General features: G+C 44.3%; 1 protein-coding gene across 1 annotated transcript in view; it reads right to left on the bottom strand.

Moving 5' to 3' along the window:
- LOC141148146 (uncharacterized) overlaps positions 1-21106 on the bottom strand; it is a 98184-nt gene that overhangs the window by 3344 nt on the left and 73734 nt on the right. The window contains exons 21-27 of the mRNA XM_073635332.1: positions 17576-17590; positions 13068-13820; positions 10643-10861; positions 8354-8485; positions 5785-5978; positions 5469-5611; positions 3930-4172 (exon numbers count right to left, since the gene is read on the bottom strand). Of these exons, the coding sequence (XP_073491433.1) occupies positions 3930-4172; positions 5469-5611; positions 5785-5978; positions 8354-8485; positions 10643-10861; positions 13068-13820; positions 17576-17590 (1699 nt within the window). The remainder of the gene's footprint in view (positions 1-3929; positions 4173-5468; positions 5612-5784; positions 5979-8353; positions 8486-10642; positions 10862-13067; positions 13821-17575; positions 17591-21106) is intronic.

Genomic DNA, 21106 nt, shown 5'->3' with positions numbered 1-21106 from the left:
AGTATAGGGGGTCCTTGGATTGTGGGCTCCTTGAGGGTATGGACCGATGTGAGGGTGCGATGAATGTGTGAAGCGCTGCATAAAATTGACAGTGCTATATGGGTACCTTAAATAAAAAATTATATATATATATATAGAGAGAGAGAGAGAGAGAGAGAGAGAGAGAGAGAGAGAGAGAGAGAGAGAGAGAGAGAGAGAGAGAGAGAGAGAGAGAGGTATCTTAATGAGACACAAGGTACAGAGATAGGGACAATTGTAAACCCACACTCACTGGATGGACTGGTGTCTTTATTCAACCTTACTTACTATGTTACTATAATTGTGAAGTGGAAGATAAATGGTTTTTAAAATGTTTACAAATAAATATCTTAAAAGTGTGGGGGGGGATTTGTGTTCAGCCCCCTTTACTCTGATACCCCTAACTAAAATCTAGTGGAACCAATTGCCTTCAGAAGTCACCTAATTAGTAAATAGAGTGCACCCCTGTGTAATTTAATCTCCATGGTAACTCTGGAGGAGCTGCAGAGATCCACAGCTCAGGTGGGAGAATCTGTCCACAGGACAACTATTAGTCGTGTTCTCCACAAATCTGACCTTTATGGAAGAGTGACAAGAAGAAAGACATTGGTGAAAGAAAGTCATAAGAAGTCCTGTTTGTAGTTTGTGAGAAGCCATGTGGAGGACACAGCAAACATGTGGAAGAAGGTGATCTGGTCAGATGAGACCAAAATTCTACTTTTTGTACTAAAAGCAAAACACTATGTGTACAGGAGGGTACAGTACGGGGGGGGGGGGGGGGTTGCAGTGTGCAGGAGGGCACAGTACAGCGGTTAGGGTGGTACAGTACAGTAGGGTGGCAGGAGGGCACAGTAGCAGGAGGGCACAGTACACAGGGGGTGTGTGTGCAGGAGGACACAGTACATTGGTTAGGGGGGTACAGTACAGGGGGAACAGTACGGGTACCAGGAGGGCACAGTAGAGGGGGGGCAGGAAGGTGCAGTATCGGGGGGGCAAAAGAGCATAGTACAGTGGCTAGGAAGGTACAGTACAGGGGGCAGCAGGAGGGCACAGTACAGAGGGGGGCAGGAAGGTACAGTATGGGAGGTATGGGGGGCAGAAGGGCACAGTACAGTGGTTAGGAGGGTACAATACAGGGGGGAGCAGGAGGGTACAGTACAGGAGGGTACAGTACAGGGGGTACAGTATGAGGGGGGCAAGAGGGCACAGTACAGTGGTTAGCAGGGTACAGTACAGGGGGAAACAGGAGGGCACTTCACAGGGAGAGGGTAAGCAGACACAGTACAGGGGGCGGGAGGGTACAGTATAGAGGCGGTAATGTATACTACAGATATGGTCTCCTTAAGCAGAGCTGCTCAGGGAAGTTGCTGTCACCAATCCCACCTATTCTGGTAGGCTGTCACTGGGCTAAATCAAAACTGGAACAGCAACTCCCCCTCCGCTGTCGCTGGGCTAAATCAAACTGGAACAGCAACTCCCCCTCTACCTGCCCCTCCAGAGTTTCTGGCTCTCTTCCAGCACTTTACAGGGGTTAAGGAAGAATCTTGAGGTGGAGCATCTTTATTACTGCTGCTGCTTGTGTGGGTGGGATGTGTACTGCACCAATCATATGGGATGAATAGAAGAGGAGGGTCAGCAGGGATTGGTGGAGTATACATCCCACCCACACAAGCAGCAGCAGTAATAAGATGCTCCACCTCAAGATTCTTCCTTAGCCCCTGAAAAAATGGGGGGGGCGATGGGGAGGAGAATAATGGGGTAGAGAAGAATGAAGAGGGGGTAAAAAGGGGGTAATGGGTAGGAGATGGGGGATGTGTAGAGGAGAACTGGAGTGAAACTCGGGGATCCTGGTCTGTATAGGGATACAGAAGGAGGAGAATTTGTGCTGGCATGGGGGCAGGGGGAGGAGACGCAAATAGATGGAGGTCAAGGGGCCGGAGAGGGATGCATTCTGGCCATTTGCAATGTTTTTATATGGGGGGGACACACCTGTATGAAGGTGAAGTGCCTCCAGAGAATTAGACTGGTAGGAGGGGGGAGGGGAGTGAAGGACTATTATTGGAAAAGTGTCAGGAAGAGAATTCCAGTCAGTCGGGGAAGAGGCTATAAATAAATAAATATAAAAAAAAACGGCTGGCTGGGTGAAGGTAACAAGGGTTAACAAGGACCTGAGAGGGAATCAGTGTGACAGGAAGAGACGGATGGATCTGTGTGAGGATGGAAGGGAGCAGGACGGGACGGTGGCCGAGGCAGGCAGGAAGATGCTGGGGAGGGAGAGAGCAAAGCAAGGGGAACTATTGGCAGTACAGTGACTACGGGGGAGGAAACTTCAAGGCCCCTTCATGCACCATGGACCCCTGGGCAGTTCCTAGAGGTGCCTGTTCATTAGGACAGCCCTAGCTCTCACTCCAGACACATCCACCTGTTTTCCCGCAGTGCCCGGTGGGAAAGTCAAGAGCTGGAGTGCCCAGGCACACACAGGGGGATTATATGTGGCCCAGACAGGGAAGTGGATCAGTGTGGTGTGGCAAGTACAGGAACGATGCCCTGCATTTCTCTCCCTCCCGCATTCAGCTGCCGGAGGGAGAGGCACACAGGGTATCGTTCCTGTACTTGCCACACAACACTGATTGGCTGCCCTGTCTGGGCCCCCCGTGTGCCTGGGCCCCTACAGGAGGACCGGTGGTCTCCCCCTATCAGCAGCCCTCGGCATCGGAAATCGATAGCCTACAAGAGCGCTCACCAGTGCCCTCACAGTTAATTCAGAATGACAAGCTGTCGGCCGCAAAGGCCAATGATAGTTGTAGTTCATTCATTCATGGAAGTTTGTGAAAGTATGACATGGCCGTGTGGGGGCGCCACCACATGGCTGTGCTGTTTTCCAACTCTGTGGGTGTGGGAAGAAGAAGAACCCCGCAGGAGCTGGAACATGTTACATGTTCCACCCATTGCTGGCCACAAAGTCAACAGTAGACGTAGTTCACTCATTCACAGAACTTTGGGAAAGAATGACATGGCCATGTGGGGCTCCACCACAGAGCCACGCTATTTTCAAATTCTGACAGCTGGGATGGGAAGAAGAACCTCTGCCTCCTGTCACAAGGAGGGGGGAGCAGGAGGAATAGGGGAATATGTTACATGTCCCACCTGTTGTTGGGCGCAAAGGTCAACAGTACTTGTAGTTCATTTATTCACAGAAGTTGGTAAAAGAATGATGTGGCCATGTGAGCGGAGCCCCACACGGCCATGCTGTTTTCAAATTCTTACAGCGGGCACAGGAAAAGGAACCCCCGCCTCCTATCAACAGAAGAGGGGGAACAGGAGGAACAGGGGCAAGAGCTGGAACATGTTACATGCTCCCCCTGCTGTTGGCCGCAAAGGTCAACAGTACTTGTAGTTAACTTATTTACAGAACTTTGTGAAAGAATGATGTGGCCGTGTGAGCGGAGCCCCACGCGGCCATGCTGTTTTCAAATTTTTACCGGGGGCACGGGAAGAGGAGCCCCCGCCTGCTGTCACCAGAAGAGGGAGAGCAGGAGGAACAGGGGCAAGAGCTGGAACACGTTACACGTTCCACACATTTTTGGCCATAAAGACCAACAGTACTTGTAGTTAATGTATTCACAGAATTTTGTGAAAGAATGATGTGGCTGTGTGGGCGGTTCTACACTAAATACAGGTAAAACATATAACATGTTCCAAAGGTGAACGTATCCTTTAAGTTTGGTCTTAGACCAACCCTAGCCTGCTTGTTGACTCTGATTTCTGCCTTTCTTTTCAATAGGCTCAGTGCTTCCATGCAAGGCATTAAAGGGAAATTTAAAACAATTAAAAAAATTTAAATGTACGGTATATAAAATATAAGTCACTTCAGAATTTACAGCTAGAGTGTCAGAGAAAAAGACTCTTACTAGTCACTGATGATGTTGTATCTCGCAGTATCTGTATCGGATGTAGTGGTCAGAAGGCAGCTCTTCATAAGCAGCACGGCTGTAGAAGGAGTCTTGTCTTCCACACTTATCCCAATGTACAAAGGTACATGAATGTCTATCCAGCCTTCTGGGTCATCATAGAGAATGGTGTAATTAGAATCTTGGAAGATGCCCATTCTGACTGCGTAGGATGAAGCTCCTCCGAGGGATAGATTACTTTCACTGCAAAACAATGTTACAATGTTACCACCACTGTAAGAGAGTCCGCCACCATTGACCACTAATGTATGGGGGGCACCTCTTATCTTGTCACCAATGCAAGGTGGCATTTCTCAATTGGTCACCAATGTAAAGGGGGACTTACCAACTGACCACCAATGTACGGAGGGGCCCTGCTTCATTGACCACCGATGTACAGTAAGGAGCTCTTCTCCCACTAATTGCCAATGTATAGGGTGCAATTCTCCCACTGACCACCAATGTAAGGAGAATCTTCTTCAGTGTTCTTCAATGTAAGGAGGTCCTTCCAAATGTAAGGGGGTACTTCTCAACTAATCACCAATGCACTGACCTTCTATGTAAGGGGCCATTCCAAAGATACATCTGCTTTAAAGGTGGGGGGCTTTCTCAATTGACCACCAATGAAGGGGGCACTTTTTCATTGGCCACTAATGTAAGGGGCAGTTTTTCACTGACCAACAATGTAAGAGGGTACTTATCTACTGTTCAGCGACATAAGGGTGGACTTCTTCACTGACCACCAATGTAAGGGGGCACTTCTTCACTGGACACTAATGTAAGGGGGCACTTCTTCACTGACCAACAGTATAAGAGGGTACTTCTCTACTGTTCAGTGACATAAGGGGGGTGCTTCTTCACTGGACACTAATGTAAGGGGGCATTTCTTCACTGACCAACAGTATAAGAGGGTACTTCTCTACTGTTCAGTGACATAAGGGGGTGCTTCTTCACTGAACAGCAATATAAGGGGGTACTTCTCTACTGTTCATCAACATAAAGGGACTCTTCATCAGTTTCTTTCAATGTAAGGAGATCCATTTTCACTGAGTACTAATGTAAGAGGGGACTTCTCTACTAAGTAACAAATGTAAGGGGGTATCACTAATGCACAAAGGAACACTGACCTTCTATGTAAGGGCCCAATCCAAACAGACCACCACTTTAAAGGAGGGCTTTCTAAATGGACCACCAATGTAATGGATCTAGTTTAATGACCAACAATGTAAGGAGATCTAGTTTAATGACCAACAATGTAAGGGGGCACTTCTTCACTGACCAACAATGTAAGAGGGTACTTCTCTACTGTTCAGAAACATTACGGGGCACTTCTTCACTGACCAATGATGTAAAGCCCCCCCCCATCAACAAAATAAGGGGGGGGGGCTTTTAAAAGTAAAAAAAAAAATTCTTTTGAAAGAAGTGTAATTTACTTTTTTCTAATTCCAATTTTTTTTCCAATGATAGAATCCCTGCTATTTGTAGTTAAACATACTTTACCTTACAAGTACACTTGTAGAGAACCAAAGGACATTTTTCATGCTTCTTGGGTAAGTACATGAGATATTTGTTGAAAATGTAAGCAAGGAGAATGCTGATGATAAATATGCCACATTTGTGTATATAAAATAGCTGCTACTTTCCTGAAATAAAAGATAGGAAAACTTATGATTGACTCAATAAAGTAATAAACATATTCTGGAGTGTCTTCTCCAAAGTCTCCTGAGAGGTCAGAAAACATCTTCTATTGGTACCATAATGTCACTAAAATACTTTATATCTGTTATAATTACCTCTTTCTTTTCTTTTTACTTACCACCAATTCGGTTCCACAATGACCACTCCTGGGCAATGTGGTGACGGTAATGTACCGTATATCTCTTATTTCAGGGACCCCCATGCAGTTATTGTCCTTCAAATGTAATGATGAAGTATTGAATCCCAACAACTCAATGTTGCATTTACTATAAGAAACTGTAATTTGATTCATTCCACATTCAGTACTGATATCTAGGGGGAAAATACACATACATTAACATATAAACAAAAAAAGGGTATAGAACTTCATACCTCTCTTCATGTTCTTGGGTAATTGACATCTGTGTTAACACCTTCTAGGGTGATTGAATGACAGTGACCGAGTTACCTGTATGTCTATGAATACTGGGGTATGACACTCGTTGGTACCGAAGTAGCTGTTTGGCTCGGTTGTTAAATGTCTTCACTATTACAGAACATGTCCAGCTGAATGTGAATTCTACTAATTATACCATGACCTTGTAAGCAGTTTGAAATGGCCAGTTAGGCCGGGAGAGTAGAGGTCAATGTCTTTTCTGGTTCTTTGGTCTTTTTAGTGGGTTCTTCTCTGGGTCCGATTCACTTATACTGTGGTTTATAAATATAGGACAGTGGTCCAGCATGGAGAGGAGGGAGGGAGAAGGAGAGGCTCCCGAGAGAGGCCTGCAAGATTCCATAATCCCATGTCTCATAGGAGTGATACCCATGAGGAACAGAGAAAGGATATCCACCATCATGAGGATGTAAAGACATCTGAACCTGGAGTTCGTCCTGAAGACACCAGCACTGGAGCATGCTTCTGAAGGATTTACATCAACATGAGAGTGCCTCTGAAGAAATGTAATTGCATGGGCACTACCTTTGCAGGTATGCCGGGGCAGCACACAAGCCTGCAGTTTGAGCTAGGGAACTAGGGAAGAATTATGTCTGTGACTGTTGGACTTTGTAATTGCTGTTGTATTTTTCCAAGTAAAGTACTGAAAATGATAAAAAAGACAAACCTTGCTCCAAATATATTAAATAACTATAAAGCTGCTCCCCAGATACTGTAGGCAAGCTACTAGACAATGTGAATGTGTTGATAGGGGGTGCTACAAATGATACTAATAATGAACGTGCTAAAAAAACAGTTTCAGACCATATATCATGGATAGTGAAATAACAATTGGTGAAAGTGATAAAAAATGCAAAATATCTAATGAAAAGTCCATAAGTGCTTCAAAAAAAAACTGGACCAAGAAGTCACAACCTGTGGCCCGAGGGCAGCATGCAGCTCTTTGGTATATGAGGTAACGCCCTCGGACCTCAGCAGTCTGTAGTGGGAACATTGATTAGGGTAATAGCATTGGTCTCTACTAGCCTTATGCAACATCTTCCCAGTTTCACATTGTCTTCTGCAGGATATCCCCAGTCAAAAATGGAGCATGCCCACAGTCTCTTACCCTCATTTCCTCTATTAGGTCTGCAGTTTCTGACAGTCCTTTCAAACATTACATTTATTAAACAATATGTGCGGTCCTTTGGTGATGTCAGGGGCTGCATTTGAGCCCCCTTTAGCTCATAAGTTGACACCCACTGATATATACCATACAACCACAATTTGGTGGAAACCTGACCTGAACACTTCTATGAGCTTGTTGGACATCCCATGCCAAAATCATGATTGTTAATACTGAGTTGTTCCTCTTTTGTGGCCATAACATTCTTCACTCTCCTGGGAAGGTTTTCCACAAGATTTTGGAGGGTGTATAGGATTTTGTGCCCGTTTGTGAGGTCAGCTTTGAATGTTGGATGAGAAGACCTGGCTCACAATCGGTGTTCCAATTAATAACAAACGTGTTCGATAGGGCTGAGGTCAAAGCTCTGTACAGGACATTTGAGGTCCTCCACATTAAACTGATCAAACCATGTCTTTGTGGTGCTGGCTTTGTACACGGAGGGGGCACAGTCATGCTTGAAACAGAAAAGAGTCCTCACCAAACTGTTACCACAAAGGATAGAAGAGCACAATTGTTCACAATGACTTTGAATGATGTAGCCTTAACAGTCCCCTTTACTGGGGATACCTGCACTCCATCATTTGGAGGGGGATCCTCAAACTTTGGCTATATAGGTAAATGTATTGATCAGGAATCCATAATCTTTTTTTCCTGTACAGAGTAGACGTTAGTCCCATTTACTTGGATCTACTCTGTAATGTTGAAGACATTTTGCGACTCATCCAATTGGATTCCTTAACTAAAGGACATCACTTGAATGAGTAGCGAAACCTCTTCAACAACATAAGTCCAGTTAAAAATGACCACGACTAGCTAGTGAGCAGCACTTTAGCTTGTGTTTTCTGAAATGTTAGGGAGGTGTGGTCCTAGGAGGGTCTGTAGTGTGCTTTGTCATCAGTGTTCACCTTCTGCTTTCCTGCTGAATTAATGGAGCATGGTTGAGTTCCCTTTAATAGGGATCCCGAGTTCTAGAGGGAAGAGATTTTCATGCAGACTTGGAGTGGTGACATGTCTACTATTAGCTATCGGTTTGTTAAATGCCACTAAAGAAATGTGGAATAATATGGAAGCATATTTACGTCTCCTTACCTTCAGGCATGGCATAACCAAAGACAGTGGTGTAATTTAATGATGGAGTGCAATAACATCCTGATACTTCATTAACAATCCTGCACTCTTCATTGGGAAAACATTGACTGTTTGCAGAGCTGACAATGGATTCTAGGTAGAAACAAAATTACAAATCAGGAATTCATGAAGTGCATTACTTTCTACATGGCACACTTGACAATTTGTCCAATGTCTAACACCCACCCCATGTCCTATGGAGGTTGAGGGTTCAGAAAAAAAAATCTTTCTAATATTTGCATGCTGCTATCAAACATTATTGGATTTGTGGTGTTGTTTTAAGGCCCCGTTCAGCCCTGAGCATTTTTCATCTTGAACCTTCTAGCTTTATTACACTCAAACAAAATCCCATTCATTTCAACGGCCCTTGTTCACATCTGAATGTTTGGTTGCCTGTAGGAAAATGTAGAGGCCTAACTAGAACCTTCAGGGCCCCGGTGGAAGAAACCAAGGGGGGCCCCCCGGGCCTCCAACCAGGGCCCTCAATGATCTCAGGGATCTTTATTCCCATCGTGAGACCCTTTATTACGGTACTGCAGCAGGCCACTTTCCTGCCGTCTTGCCCCCCCCCACAGTGGTGGAATGCCAGAGCCCAGTCGCAAGTTTGACCTTTGTAACCCCTGTAGTTCTGCCACTGGTGTCAGGTTTTTTTTTTTATTTTTGCTGTTTTTTTATTATTATTTTTTTACCATTTTATTCTGTTTATTTAATTCTTACAATTGTATTATTCATTATTATTTACATATTTCTTGTTTCAAACAAACAGGATTAGCCCTGTACAGAGCTTCCCGTCCATTTATAAACTGAAGCATAGTAAACCGAAACTGGTGACGACCACTGACTATTCATTAAGAGAAGGAAGGGGCCGATAATTGATGCTTTTACCAGCCAATTCACTGCTCTCCATCCTGACAGATTCCCTCGGGGTGGGGGGTGAGGGGTGAGGGGGGCAGGAAAGCACACAGGGGCCCGTGGCAGCAGGATAGGAAGGCAGCCGGAGTGGCATGTAGAGGAACCAATGCCCTCCATCTCCCTGTCTGAAGCCGCTGAATATCTGCGGTAGGGAGAGGAGGAGAAGCGGGCACTCGGCAGCTGCATAGACTGAATCAGTTCCTCTTCATGTCACTGCCCCTGCTGCCCTCCTATACAGGTGTAAGCAAAAAAGGAGAGAGTTTGGGACTTTAAATGAGGCATGTACACCAATGGTTGGTGCAGTGAACACAGTGAATACATAAACGAGAAGTGATTTTTTTTCATGAAACGCGTAGAGCATATTGTGCGTCAATCCCTCTATTGTAATATCATGTACACAATGTATGTATTTTACTGTGTAATTTTGCTGCATCATTGCTATGGTATGCTATCGAGCAACTGTTACATTATGGTACAACATGTTTTTTTTACATTGTTATACAATCCATTAAAGATTGTTTTAATGTGTATTTATTCTTATTTATGTATTCATATTGAGACTGTGTTCACTGCACCGATCATTGGTGTACACGCCTCATTTAAAGTCCCAAACTCTTTCCTTTTTTGCATACACCTGGATAGGAGAGTGGCAGGGGCAGTGGCATGATGAGGAACTGAACCCTCCATGCAGGTGCTGAGTGCCCGCTTCTCCTCCTCTCCCTCCCCCAGATATTCAGCACATGATGGAGGCACATGTCTATGTGGGCCTCATTTAAGGTCCCAAACTTGTTCTATATCTATCCAGGTGTACAGGCGGGCTTCACACGCCCCCCTGGAGCATGAGGCCGGGCCGCAATGGCAATCCCTGTGACCCCTGTACGTATGCCCCTGAAAAAGCTTGTCGTTAAAAAAAAAATGTGAATGTGCTTCTTTTAGACATACTGGAGGCAGTTTGACCCCATAGACTTCAATGGGAATGCCTATAAAAATGCTCAATATGGGCATTTTACGAGCGTTTTGTAGCAAGTTTTTTGGCAAAAAAGCAGCTCCCTACCTCCAACCCCCACCCCCGAGTGACTTTAATTGCCTAAAATAAAACTACCTGAAGGTTGAATACATTTATAAAATACTTGTAATGCGCTTCTAAAACTCTCGTAATATGCTTGCAAAATTCTTAAGAAACACTTAAAAATCGCTCTGCTCAGGTGTGAACAGGGCCTTGAGAACTTCCTTGCAGTTTAAGCGTCCTTAACTGATTTAGAAGCACAGGAAGTGATGTCACTTCCTCTAAGTCTCAGGAGTCTTGTTTTTTGGTGGTTGAAAGCCTCTAATGCTTACCTCCGACTGAACAGCTGGTATTTGTGACGGCTGTCGTATAAGGGGTCCCCGTAGTAGGAGTTTCCATGGTAAGGAATGTGGAGTTATCATGTGCCGTAGAAGTAAAACCAGATGTAACATTTTGGATGTCCCTAGTGGTATACAAAGTCGTAAAAGCTGTAGGAAGTGTTGTCCTGAAAGCTGTTGTAGGAGTTGTTGTAGTGGTGTTTACCTGATTCTCTGAAACAATATTGTGACTTCTGTTAGTTTCACAATTCATTTTTTTGATTTTTTGAGTTATTGTTTATAGAATTCATATGTTTTTCAGGGTTTGATGATACATAAATGTTGATATCTGTTGGTTAACAAGGAAACAGAACCATATACTCACCTCTATCCTGCTGCATTGGTGTGATGCTGCAGTTGTCCCACATTGGTCTTAAGCCGGCAAATCTTTTCCTCAAGCCAAAAAAAAAATATATATGACCACTAGGTGGTAGTAATGATGCAGGAATCACACGTAATAGAAAAAGCATGGACATTTCTTTGTCCGGATTGTGTGAGGAAAGGTCCACACCACATGCGGTGGGACTGCATTTGGGCAGCTATCCCAGCACAGACCCACCGCATGGACAAGACAAATTGCCTTGTCTCATTTGTGCCCGGTTAACACCACTGCATTGGGGTGGCATACCCCCCAACATTTTAAGATGGGAATGAGGGACACCTACTAACAAACGTATGTAGGCATAGGACACGCCCCCTGCCACACCCCCTTAAAGGAAAATTAACCAAAAAAAGGTTAATTCACAGCATATTTAAGAGGTACATGCATATAAATTATTGCGGCGCTGAAAAGTTCAAAAATGAAATTGAAGAGTGGGAGGAATCCAATCACCAAATATATTGTGCAGATGTAGAAAGAGTCACTCGTCACCACGTGGTAATGTAGTCTGCTTACCAGAAGGTATTAAGGATTAGGCATAGATGATAAATACTCAAAAGCATCCAGCAAATCCAGCCCACTGGAACCCCTCGTCAGACCACAACATCTGTGGGATTTCCTTCACATATAAACTTCTCCCAATGGTCACTTCAGAATTAGGCATTCAGGCATGTAGTCATCATATATCCGAGAAAAGAAAATGAAGGACCCATAGTGAAGCCCTTTAATGATAGATAAAAAACGTTTATTGTAGTAACTTACAGTTGAAGCTTAAAACAGCATGCATCAAGGATAGGCACAAACGGCTGCAGCAATCAGCGTACGGATGTCAGCCTGCCTGACATGTTTCATCATAACAGATGTCTTCAGAGGCATGCCTCTGGATTTGCTGGATGCTTTTGAGTATTTATCATCTATGCCTAATCCTTAATACCTTCTGGTAAGCAGACTACATTACCACGTGGTGACGAGTGACTCTTTCTACATCTGCACAATATATTTGGTGATTGAATTCCTCCCACTCTTCAATTTCATTTTTGAACTTTTCAGCGCCGCAATAATTTACATGCATGTGACTTTTTGTTTGCTATCTACGAACTTTGCTGGCCGCTTGCTTTTTTCAGTTCAGCGCAAATTTTTACTTGTTTTTTGCCATATTTAAGAGGTAGCACCTGTCAAATATTTATTCCAGGGGTCCCATGTTTTCCCAAATATGGAAACTGAATCCTGCAGAATAGCAGAGAGGTGTTCATTGATCATAAACCAAGAGATTTTGTCCTTTAAAAGGTCAAATAGTATCATAAGGGATTTTGTACCACCTCCTCCTCCCTGTAGATTGTAAGCTCCACGGGCAGGTCCCACCTATTCCTTCTGTATTGAACTGTATTGCAATCACAGTGTCTCCCTTTATATTGTAAAGTGCTGCACAAACTTGTGGCACTATATAAATCCTGTATACCAGTAATAAAAAAAAAAATACCTGGAATTCAGCTTTAATTCTTATGCCGCGTTCACACGATTGGATTTTGCCAACAAAACCGTGGATTTTTGTTCGAAGGTTGTTAGCTCAAACTTGTCTTCCATACACACGGTCACACAAATGTTGGCCAACAATTCTGAACGTGGGAACGCGGTGACATACAAGACGTACAATGAGCCGAGAAAAAGGAAGTTCAATAGCCAGTGCGGCTCCTTCTGCTTGATTCCGAGCGTGCGTGGAACTTTTGTGTGATGGACTTGTGTACACACGATCGGACTTTCCGACAACAAAGTTTTGTTGGCGGAAAATTTGAGAACCTGCTAAGAAACATTTGTTGGTGGAAAGTCAGACAGCAAATGTTCGATGGAGCGTACACACGGTCAGACAACAAGCTCACATCCAACATTTCCCGTCGGAAAATCCAACCGTGTGTACACGGCACTATAGTGATCACAATATACAAAAGGCAGAAAATAATTTTTTTATTGAATAAAGCAGACTGTTACTGTGTGAATACTTACCTGTACAATAGCCATACCAGCATTGTGGTGTACTCTGTATTTTATACACATAAAAGCCTTTGGGACACATCTTCACCGAAATGGGCCTTGACCACATACAGCACGCAATCCAGTTGGCACAGGCCGTAAGATTGGCGATTCCTTCTTCGACGGTTGGATGTAAGCCATTCAGCCACATAGGCGCATGAACTCCGCAGCTGTATAATGGGACACAGTACTCGGGGATTCGCAGATTATGTTCTCCTTGAAACCGATACCAGCCGTACATGCCAAGGTCACAACGAGCCCAATCAAAGTTATACAAATAGTCAGTATAATTATGTATGTTAGAAGTACTGCGCCAGGGGTCATTGCGTACGGTGTGGTTGGAGCAAGGGTCAGTACAGGAATTTGATCCAAGTTCATAGTATTTGGAAGGACAGGAACAGGCATAAGACCCGTATCCATTGGTACACACGGCTAGTGGAAGACAGTTATTCAGAGCGCTGTCGGCACACTCATCAATGTCAACACAGCCAGATTCTTCCTTATACTTGAAACCAGTGTTACATTTACAGGTGTAAGATCCGATGGTGTTCACACAGGTTCCACCACCATAAAAAACACAATTGTTGGTGTAACCATCCTGGCATTCATCAATGTCCTCACAATACGTTCCATTTCCTGCAAATCCCACTTTACACGTACACTGCTGGTCCCCACCAAACTCTCCACACGTTGCGTTCGGGTTGCAGTCAGAATCTGAACAGTTTCCTAAAATATAAAGTAAATATATTAGTGAGAGATTATAGTTAGAAATATATGGTAGACCATAGGCTAAATTCACAATGCTAACATCAAGGAATTTCTTGGAAGATGGACTCAATTTCAATGCTAACACAACAGGATAAGGACCCTAGTTTTTCATCTGAGACCAATGAGATTTGAAACCTACATTAATATGGTTAAATAAAGATCCTTATCTTTGTGTTCACATTTTTTAAATTTAACCTTATGTATAGGAAGTTTTTATCTAGGCCAAGGGTCTCCAAACTTTCTAAGCAAAAGGGCCAGTTTACTGTCCTTCAAGCCTGAGGGGGGCCGGACCGTGGCTAGTTGGAGTAGAAAATCCATCATGACCCATCAGTGCTTTTAATAGGAGGAATAGTACCACATTGATGGTGTCAGTAGGGGGAATTGTGAAATGAAAAAAAAAGTCACCAGCACATCAAGGATCTTTAATAAAGATCACATAGTTACAGCAGTGAGCAACGTTTTGAAGCCTAAAAGGACCCCTTCATCAGTCATTTGAGTGGGTCCTTTGAAGCTCCGAAATGTTGCTCACTGTTGTAACTATGTGATCTTTATTAAAGTTCTGGACCCATTTTGGAGATCCTTGATGTGCTGGTGAAATTTTTTCATTTTGACTTTGAACAGTTCCAGTCGTTGGTCACTGCAGCACCCACTTATTTGCACAGCCACTTCAACAGGAACGTGTGCGTTGGGATTAGTATGCTTAGCAGGCAGAATGGTGCCCCATCATTGGTGTTAGTTGATGGAATAGTTCCCCAAGGGCCAGATAAAGGAAAGCAATGGGCCACATCTGGCCCTTAGGCCACAGTTTGGAGAACACTGATCTAGGCAATGGTATAGCTATTACGACTCAACTGGAATAGATTGAAGTCCCTTGACCACTCATCTATTTGGCTTTGCCAGTTGAGTGTTGGGAAAATACCACATCATCAATATATCTACAAGGGCATCCCAGTCCCCTGTATCCATTCACCATAGTCTCCTGAAATGTGTTAAGACAAATGTTGATCATTCAAGAACATAATGGAAGATCTGAAACGATTGCCAAAACACCATTTTCAAATGCACATAATCCAACCCAATGGTGGAAAGCCTAACATGTTGTCAAATTGTTGATAGCAAAGGTACATAGTTGATTAAAGTGGTTGTAAGGGGTAAAGATTTTTAACCTTCATGCATTCTATGCATGAAGATAAAAAACCTTCTGTGTGCAGCCCCACTAATACTTACCCAAGCCTGATCCTGATCCAGCGATGTGCCTGAGAGCTCAGGCTCTCCTGGGTTTGATACTTTCGATACAGAGATGGTTGAGATAGTTAAGATGCTGCTGTCAATCACAGCCAGTGAGGAGGTAGTGGGGAGCGACTGAGCCACACTCTTGGGAGCGAGCACACACGTGCCCCCAGAGAAAGCAGTTTGCTATGGGGGGCTCTCAGCAAGGGAACAGGTCCAGAAGCTCCAGAGAGGCACCTGAGAAGAGGAGGATCTGGGCTGCTCTGTACAAAACCATTACACAGTGCAAATAATTATGATGTCTTTATTATTTTAAAGATAAAAAGGAACCTTTAGAACCACTTTAATCTACTGATTACGGGTGGGGAACAATAATAGATCACTGGGAACAGGCAGAGTGGCAGCTGGGAACAGGCAGAGTGGCAGCTGGGAACAGGCACAGTGGCAGAGGGTGACCTTCATTTTCCACACATCCAACTACCTTCTCACTACTATCCCTGTGAAATCTTTTGATACTAATGTGCTTTAGAGGGTTCTCAGGGGATGGCACTATTATGAAGGCTTGTGGTTAGAGATTTGTTCCATTTCATTGAGCTGGACAATTGCTTAGCTGCAACTAGAGGACCCATGCTGGAAGAGTGATAGATGTTAAAAGCATCCAAATGGAGGTTCATTGAACAATTGAACAACTGTATGGAGTAGTGTTTGATTACTCCTCCTGCTCTCTTGGTGTCTATTTCCCCAATTTCGGAGGCCAGGCTTATAGACATTATACATGCTATTAATGAGTCTAAATATGCATACACATACAGGTTGTGTTTAAACCACGTCAACCTCTCTGCACCTGCAGGCATCTTCCCAGCCTCAACATTTTTAGCTGACTATAGGCTTTCTTTTAGAAGTAATCTGAGTAGCTATACGTCTCTTTCGATCAGTTCTACAGAGCGTGTAAGGGGCCCCTCTCCTGCTTTTAACCAGGCTTTCCTAAGTGAAAGAGGAGCCCGATACCACCACCACTTGGTCCCATTGTATACTCAGAGGGGGGAGGGGAAGATACATCCACCCCCTCTGTAAAGCAAAGAGAATTTTGTCACCTCTGGTTTCGGTTTGATGTTTACAAGGCATTACCGGCTTGTATAGCATCTAATTGAACCAATCTCAGTTTGATCAGATGCTTTTAAAGGGCAGAGGATAGATTTGGGGTCTATTAGACTCTCTCCACAAAGAGGACCTGCTGTTCATCCCATCTGATAGCAATAACGTTGTTAAAAAAAATTAAAAGGGCAGTGTAAAAAAAGTTTAAAATAAATAAAACAATAAAAAAAGGGGGATTTAAAGCACCCAGTTCCCCCCATTCTCAGGCACAAATGTGAATGCATATGCAAGTCCCGCACACATACAGTATGTAACTCCAGAGATAAAACGATAATTCTCCTGCTCTACAAGACTCTGGTCCGGCCGCACCTGGAGTATGCTGTCCAGTTCTGGGCACCAGTCCTCAGGAAGGATGTACTGGAAATGGAGCGAGTACAAAGAAGGGCAACAAAGCTAATAAAGGGTCTGGAGGATCTTAGTTATGAGGAAAGATTGCGAGCACTGAACTTATTCTCTCTGGAGAAGAGACGCTTGAGAGGGGATATGGTTTCAATATACAAATACCGGACTGGTGACCCCACAATAGGGAGAAAACGTTTCCGTGGAAGGGAGTTTAACAAGACTCGTGGCTACTCATTAAAATTAGAAGAAAAGAGGTTTAACCTTAAACTACGTAGAGGGTTCTTTACTGTAAGAGCGGCAAGGATGTTGAATTACCTTCCACAGGTGGTGGTCTCAGCGGGGAGCATTGATAGTTTCAAGAAACTATTAGATAATCACCTGAATGACTGCAACATACAGGGATATACAATGTAATACTGACACATAATCACACACATAGGTTGGAATTGATGGACTTGTGTCTTTTTTCAACCTTACCTACTATGTAACTATGTAACTATGTAACTATGTAAATGGTGAACACATGTGAGGTATCGCAACGCACGTCAGAGCGATTGCAATAATTTTAGTGCTAGACCTCCTCTGTAACTATAAACTGGTGACCTGTAAAGACTTTTAAGTTTTGGTATAGCACTGTGACATGTTAGGTATCTATTTACTCGGTGTAACATCAGCTTTTATATTTTACCAAGAAAAAAAAGGTATTAAAAAATGTATTAAAATACTTTTTCCTAAAAATTTGGGTTTTAAAAATCACTGCGCAAATATCGCGTGACATAAAAAAATTAACAGAATCACCATTTTGTTACCGAATTTTATTTTTTTTTAATTATATTTTTGGGGGTTATAAGTAGTTTTCTAGCAAAAAAAAAAAAAATGTTATTTTTTACATGTATGACAGAAATGTCAGAATTGGCATGGAGGTAAAGCGGTTAATAAGAACATGCATACATGTAACAGAATCACAAAGCATTCATCTGCCTTACCTGATGTGTTGAACCCTGCAAAAGATGTGAGAATAAGAGAATTAGTATTTCTAAATCATCTGTCTATTGTAAATCATAATTCTACAATATACATTTCATGAGGTGACTGTACATCTAAAGTGTTCTCATTTATACACTGCACACAGAAAATCGCCCTTTGCCTACATGATTCTGCTGGATCAGTGGTTGGTATCGCATCTTTGCAAGGATCCTGGCTTTAAACCAGCTAAGATCCTCAATTTAGGGAACTTGTATGTTCAGACTATGATGGTTTCCTTCCACCGCCAAACAAAAGCACCCTGTTCTGTGATTGTGAATGGGAACATTTGTAGACTCAGTTAAGATAACATAGGTTGTCCCAAGTGATGTAGCTCAATAGTTAGACTTCTTCTAGCTTCTCAACCACTTTAGATCAAAAATAATTTAATCAAAATTATAATGGCGGCTCTTCTTCAATAGTGGTGGTACCAGTAGCTGCTCTGAGAATGGGGAGGATAAGGTCTTTCAGTATAAAAGTAGTGGAAGCCTTTCAGTATAAAAGTAGTGGAAGCCTTGAGAATGAAGACCGGGAACCAGACTTTTCTGTTCCTGGGGGCTCCTGGAGGTCATTTAGCAATTTTAGCCATTTCAAACCTGTAAAATTGGTGACCTCAACCTAGTTCCTATCCACACAAAGCTCAGTCTTCCCCTGTTATACGACAGCACAAACACATATTACACATTTATTGGCTAATGCATATCACTTCAGATAGGTGGTCACTGTGGGAAATTAGTAGGTTTCTGATTTTGGAAACATCCAACCAAAATCTACAAATGAAGACCTAAGGTCCCTTTCACACAACTGTTCTGATCAGGTCGGCCTGTCCGTTTTTCCGGTGGACCTGATTGAATAGTTCTATGGACCGGTGGGTATGAGCAGACTTGTGTCTGTTTACACCCGCCTACCTCCAATCTGATCTGCTAAAAACAAATGGAAGGGCATCCATCCTCCTCCGTGTAGGTGGATCAGAGGTTGTCGAGTGTAATGTACTCCCAACCGCTCATAGAGTAAACCAAAGTGGTCTCTATCCATGTGTGCTCTGCATAAACTAGGGGGACACAGACCTGTCATCTGCCCACTCTGCTCTGATCAGCAGGGGCACAGTGGACAGATCCCCTGCTGATGAAAACGGAGCCTGCCCGAAAGGGGCCTAATGCCCCACACACACTATCGGCCTTTCCGACAACAAAACCGTGGATTTTTGTTTGAAGGGTGTTGGCTCCAACTTGTCTTGCATACACACAGTCACACAAATGTTGGCCAACAATTACCAACGTGGTGACGTACAAGAAGTACGGCGAGCCTATAAAAAGGAAGTTCAAAAGTCATGTGATATCTCCATTACGAACGCTAGTTTTACAAGTCCGAGCGCTTCCGGCTCGTACTTGATTCCGAGCATGCGTGAACATTTGTGCAACGGAAAAGTCCAACAACAAAGTTTTATTGGCGGAAAATTTGAGAACCTGCTAGCCAACATTTGTTGGCGGAAAGTCCTACAACAAATGTTCGATGGAGTCGGATTTTCAGCCAACAAGCTCACATCCAACATTTCCCGTCGGAAAATCCGATCGTGTGTACGCGGCATAAGGCTGTGATTGCATCCAACTAACTACAAGACCATTAAAGCAGCCCCATCCCTAAAACCCTAAAAAAAAAAAAATTGTCAATGCACACTAATAGTCTGTATGAGCCCAAGTAAACCTCAATGCATACATGAACCTTTTTTTCCCCTATCTTGCCACATTATCAAAGGCTGGATTGTGCCTTTGTCCCCATTCCCCCACCACCATGTAAAAAAAATGTCTGACTTCTTCTTTCTCATGCTTTGTCAGCCCAATGGCCCCCCAATGATCTTTGGGATTGTTCTTGTGCATGTGTGGTATAACATCTGGAGCTGGACAATGCTCATACTCCACATTCCGTGGTGCCACACATACATGTTATGAGACTTGGGGTTGGTTTACTAAAACTGGAGAGTGCAAAATCTTCTGCAACTCTTCATAGAAACCAATCAGCTTCTGTTTTTTTTGTCAAAACTTACACCCCTTTTACACCGAGCCGCCCATAGCATCAGCGGTAAAATGCTGCTATTTTTAGTGGCGTTTTACCGTCAGATTTGCGGCGCATTTCGGCCACTAGCGGGGCGCTTTTACCCCCCACTTGCGGCTGAGAAGGGGTTAAAACCGCCTGCAATAGCGGCGTTTTGCTGGTGGCATCACAGGGCTGCCCTATTGATTCCAATGGGGAGCAGCAGTGGAGGAGTGGTAAACACACCGCTCCAAAAAAGCTGCTGGCAGGACTTTTCCTGACGTCCTGCCAGCGCACCGCTCCAGTGTGAAAGCCCTCGGGCTTTCACACTGGAGACAATGGAGCAGCTGTTTGAGGGCGGATTGCAGGCGCTATTTTTAATGCTATAGTTCCTGCAAAACGCCCTCGGTGTGAAAGGGGTCTTAACAAGCTGAAGTTAGAAGCTGGCTACCATGCATAGCTGCACCAGATTTGGCACTCTCCACTTTCAGTAAATCAACTCCATAGATTTAACCACTTGACGTCCGGGCCATAGCCGAATGACGGCTACAGTGTGGACCTGAATTTCCGGGATGCTGTCATATGACGTCCCCCCCTTTGCACGCTCCCCGCATGCCCCCTACAGGGCGTGCGCAGCGCGCGCTGTGATCACCGAGTCACTGAGACTCGGGTGATCACATATCCGAGTAAGGGACCGATCCCGGCCCCTTACCATGTGATCAGCTGTCAGCCAATGACAGCTGATCATGTGTGTAAACAAACGCTCGGTAATCATTTTTTTTCTCCTCATGCTAACAGCGTGAGGAGAAAAAAAAGCTGATCAACGGCTTATGTGCAAGGGACATCGGTCCTGAAAAGGAAGGAGGTACATCTGCCTCATCTATGCCAATCAGTACCCCCTGACAGTGCCACCTGCCATTGCCACCTAACAGTGCCCGCAGTGCCCACCAGTGCCACCTATCAATGCCCACAAGTGCCACCTATCAATGCCCACCAGTGGTGCCAATCAGTGCCTCATCAGTGTCATCCTAGCAGTGCTGCCTATCAGTGTAACCTACCAGTGCTGATCAGTGCCCATTATTGCCACCCATCAGTGCCCATCACTGCCACCCATCAGTGCCCATTACTGCCACCTATCAGTGCCTATCACTGCCACCTATCAGTGCCACCTATCAGTACCACCTATTAGTGCCACTTCTCAGTGTTCACCAGTGCCACCTATCAATGCCCTTCAGTGCCACCCATCAGTGCCACCTCTCAGTGCACACCAGTGCTGCCTATCAGTGCCCACCAGTGCTGCCTTATCAGTGCCAATCAGTGCAGCTCATCAGTGCCCATCAGTGCAGCCCATCGGTGCCCATCAGTGCAGCCCATCAGTGCCCATCAGAGCAGCTCATCGGTGCCCATCAATGCAGCCCATCGGTGCCCATCAGTGCCCATCAGTGCAGCTCATCGGTGACCAT

The sequence above is a fragment of the Aquarana catesbeiana genome, linkage group LG06 (assembly GCF_042186555.1).
Source record: "Aquarana catesbeiana isolate 2022-GZ linkage group LG06, ASM4218655v1, whole genome shotgun sequence".
In the NCBI taxonomy this organism is placed as follows: domain Eukaryota; kingdom Metazoa; phylum Chordata; class Amphibia; order Anura; family Ranidae; genus Aquarana; species Aquarana catesbeiana.
The sequence above is the reverse complement of the archived record's forward strand: the minus strand, read 5'-3'. Positions and strand labels throughout refer to the sequence as shown.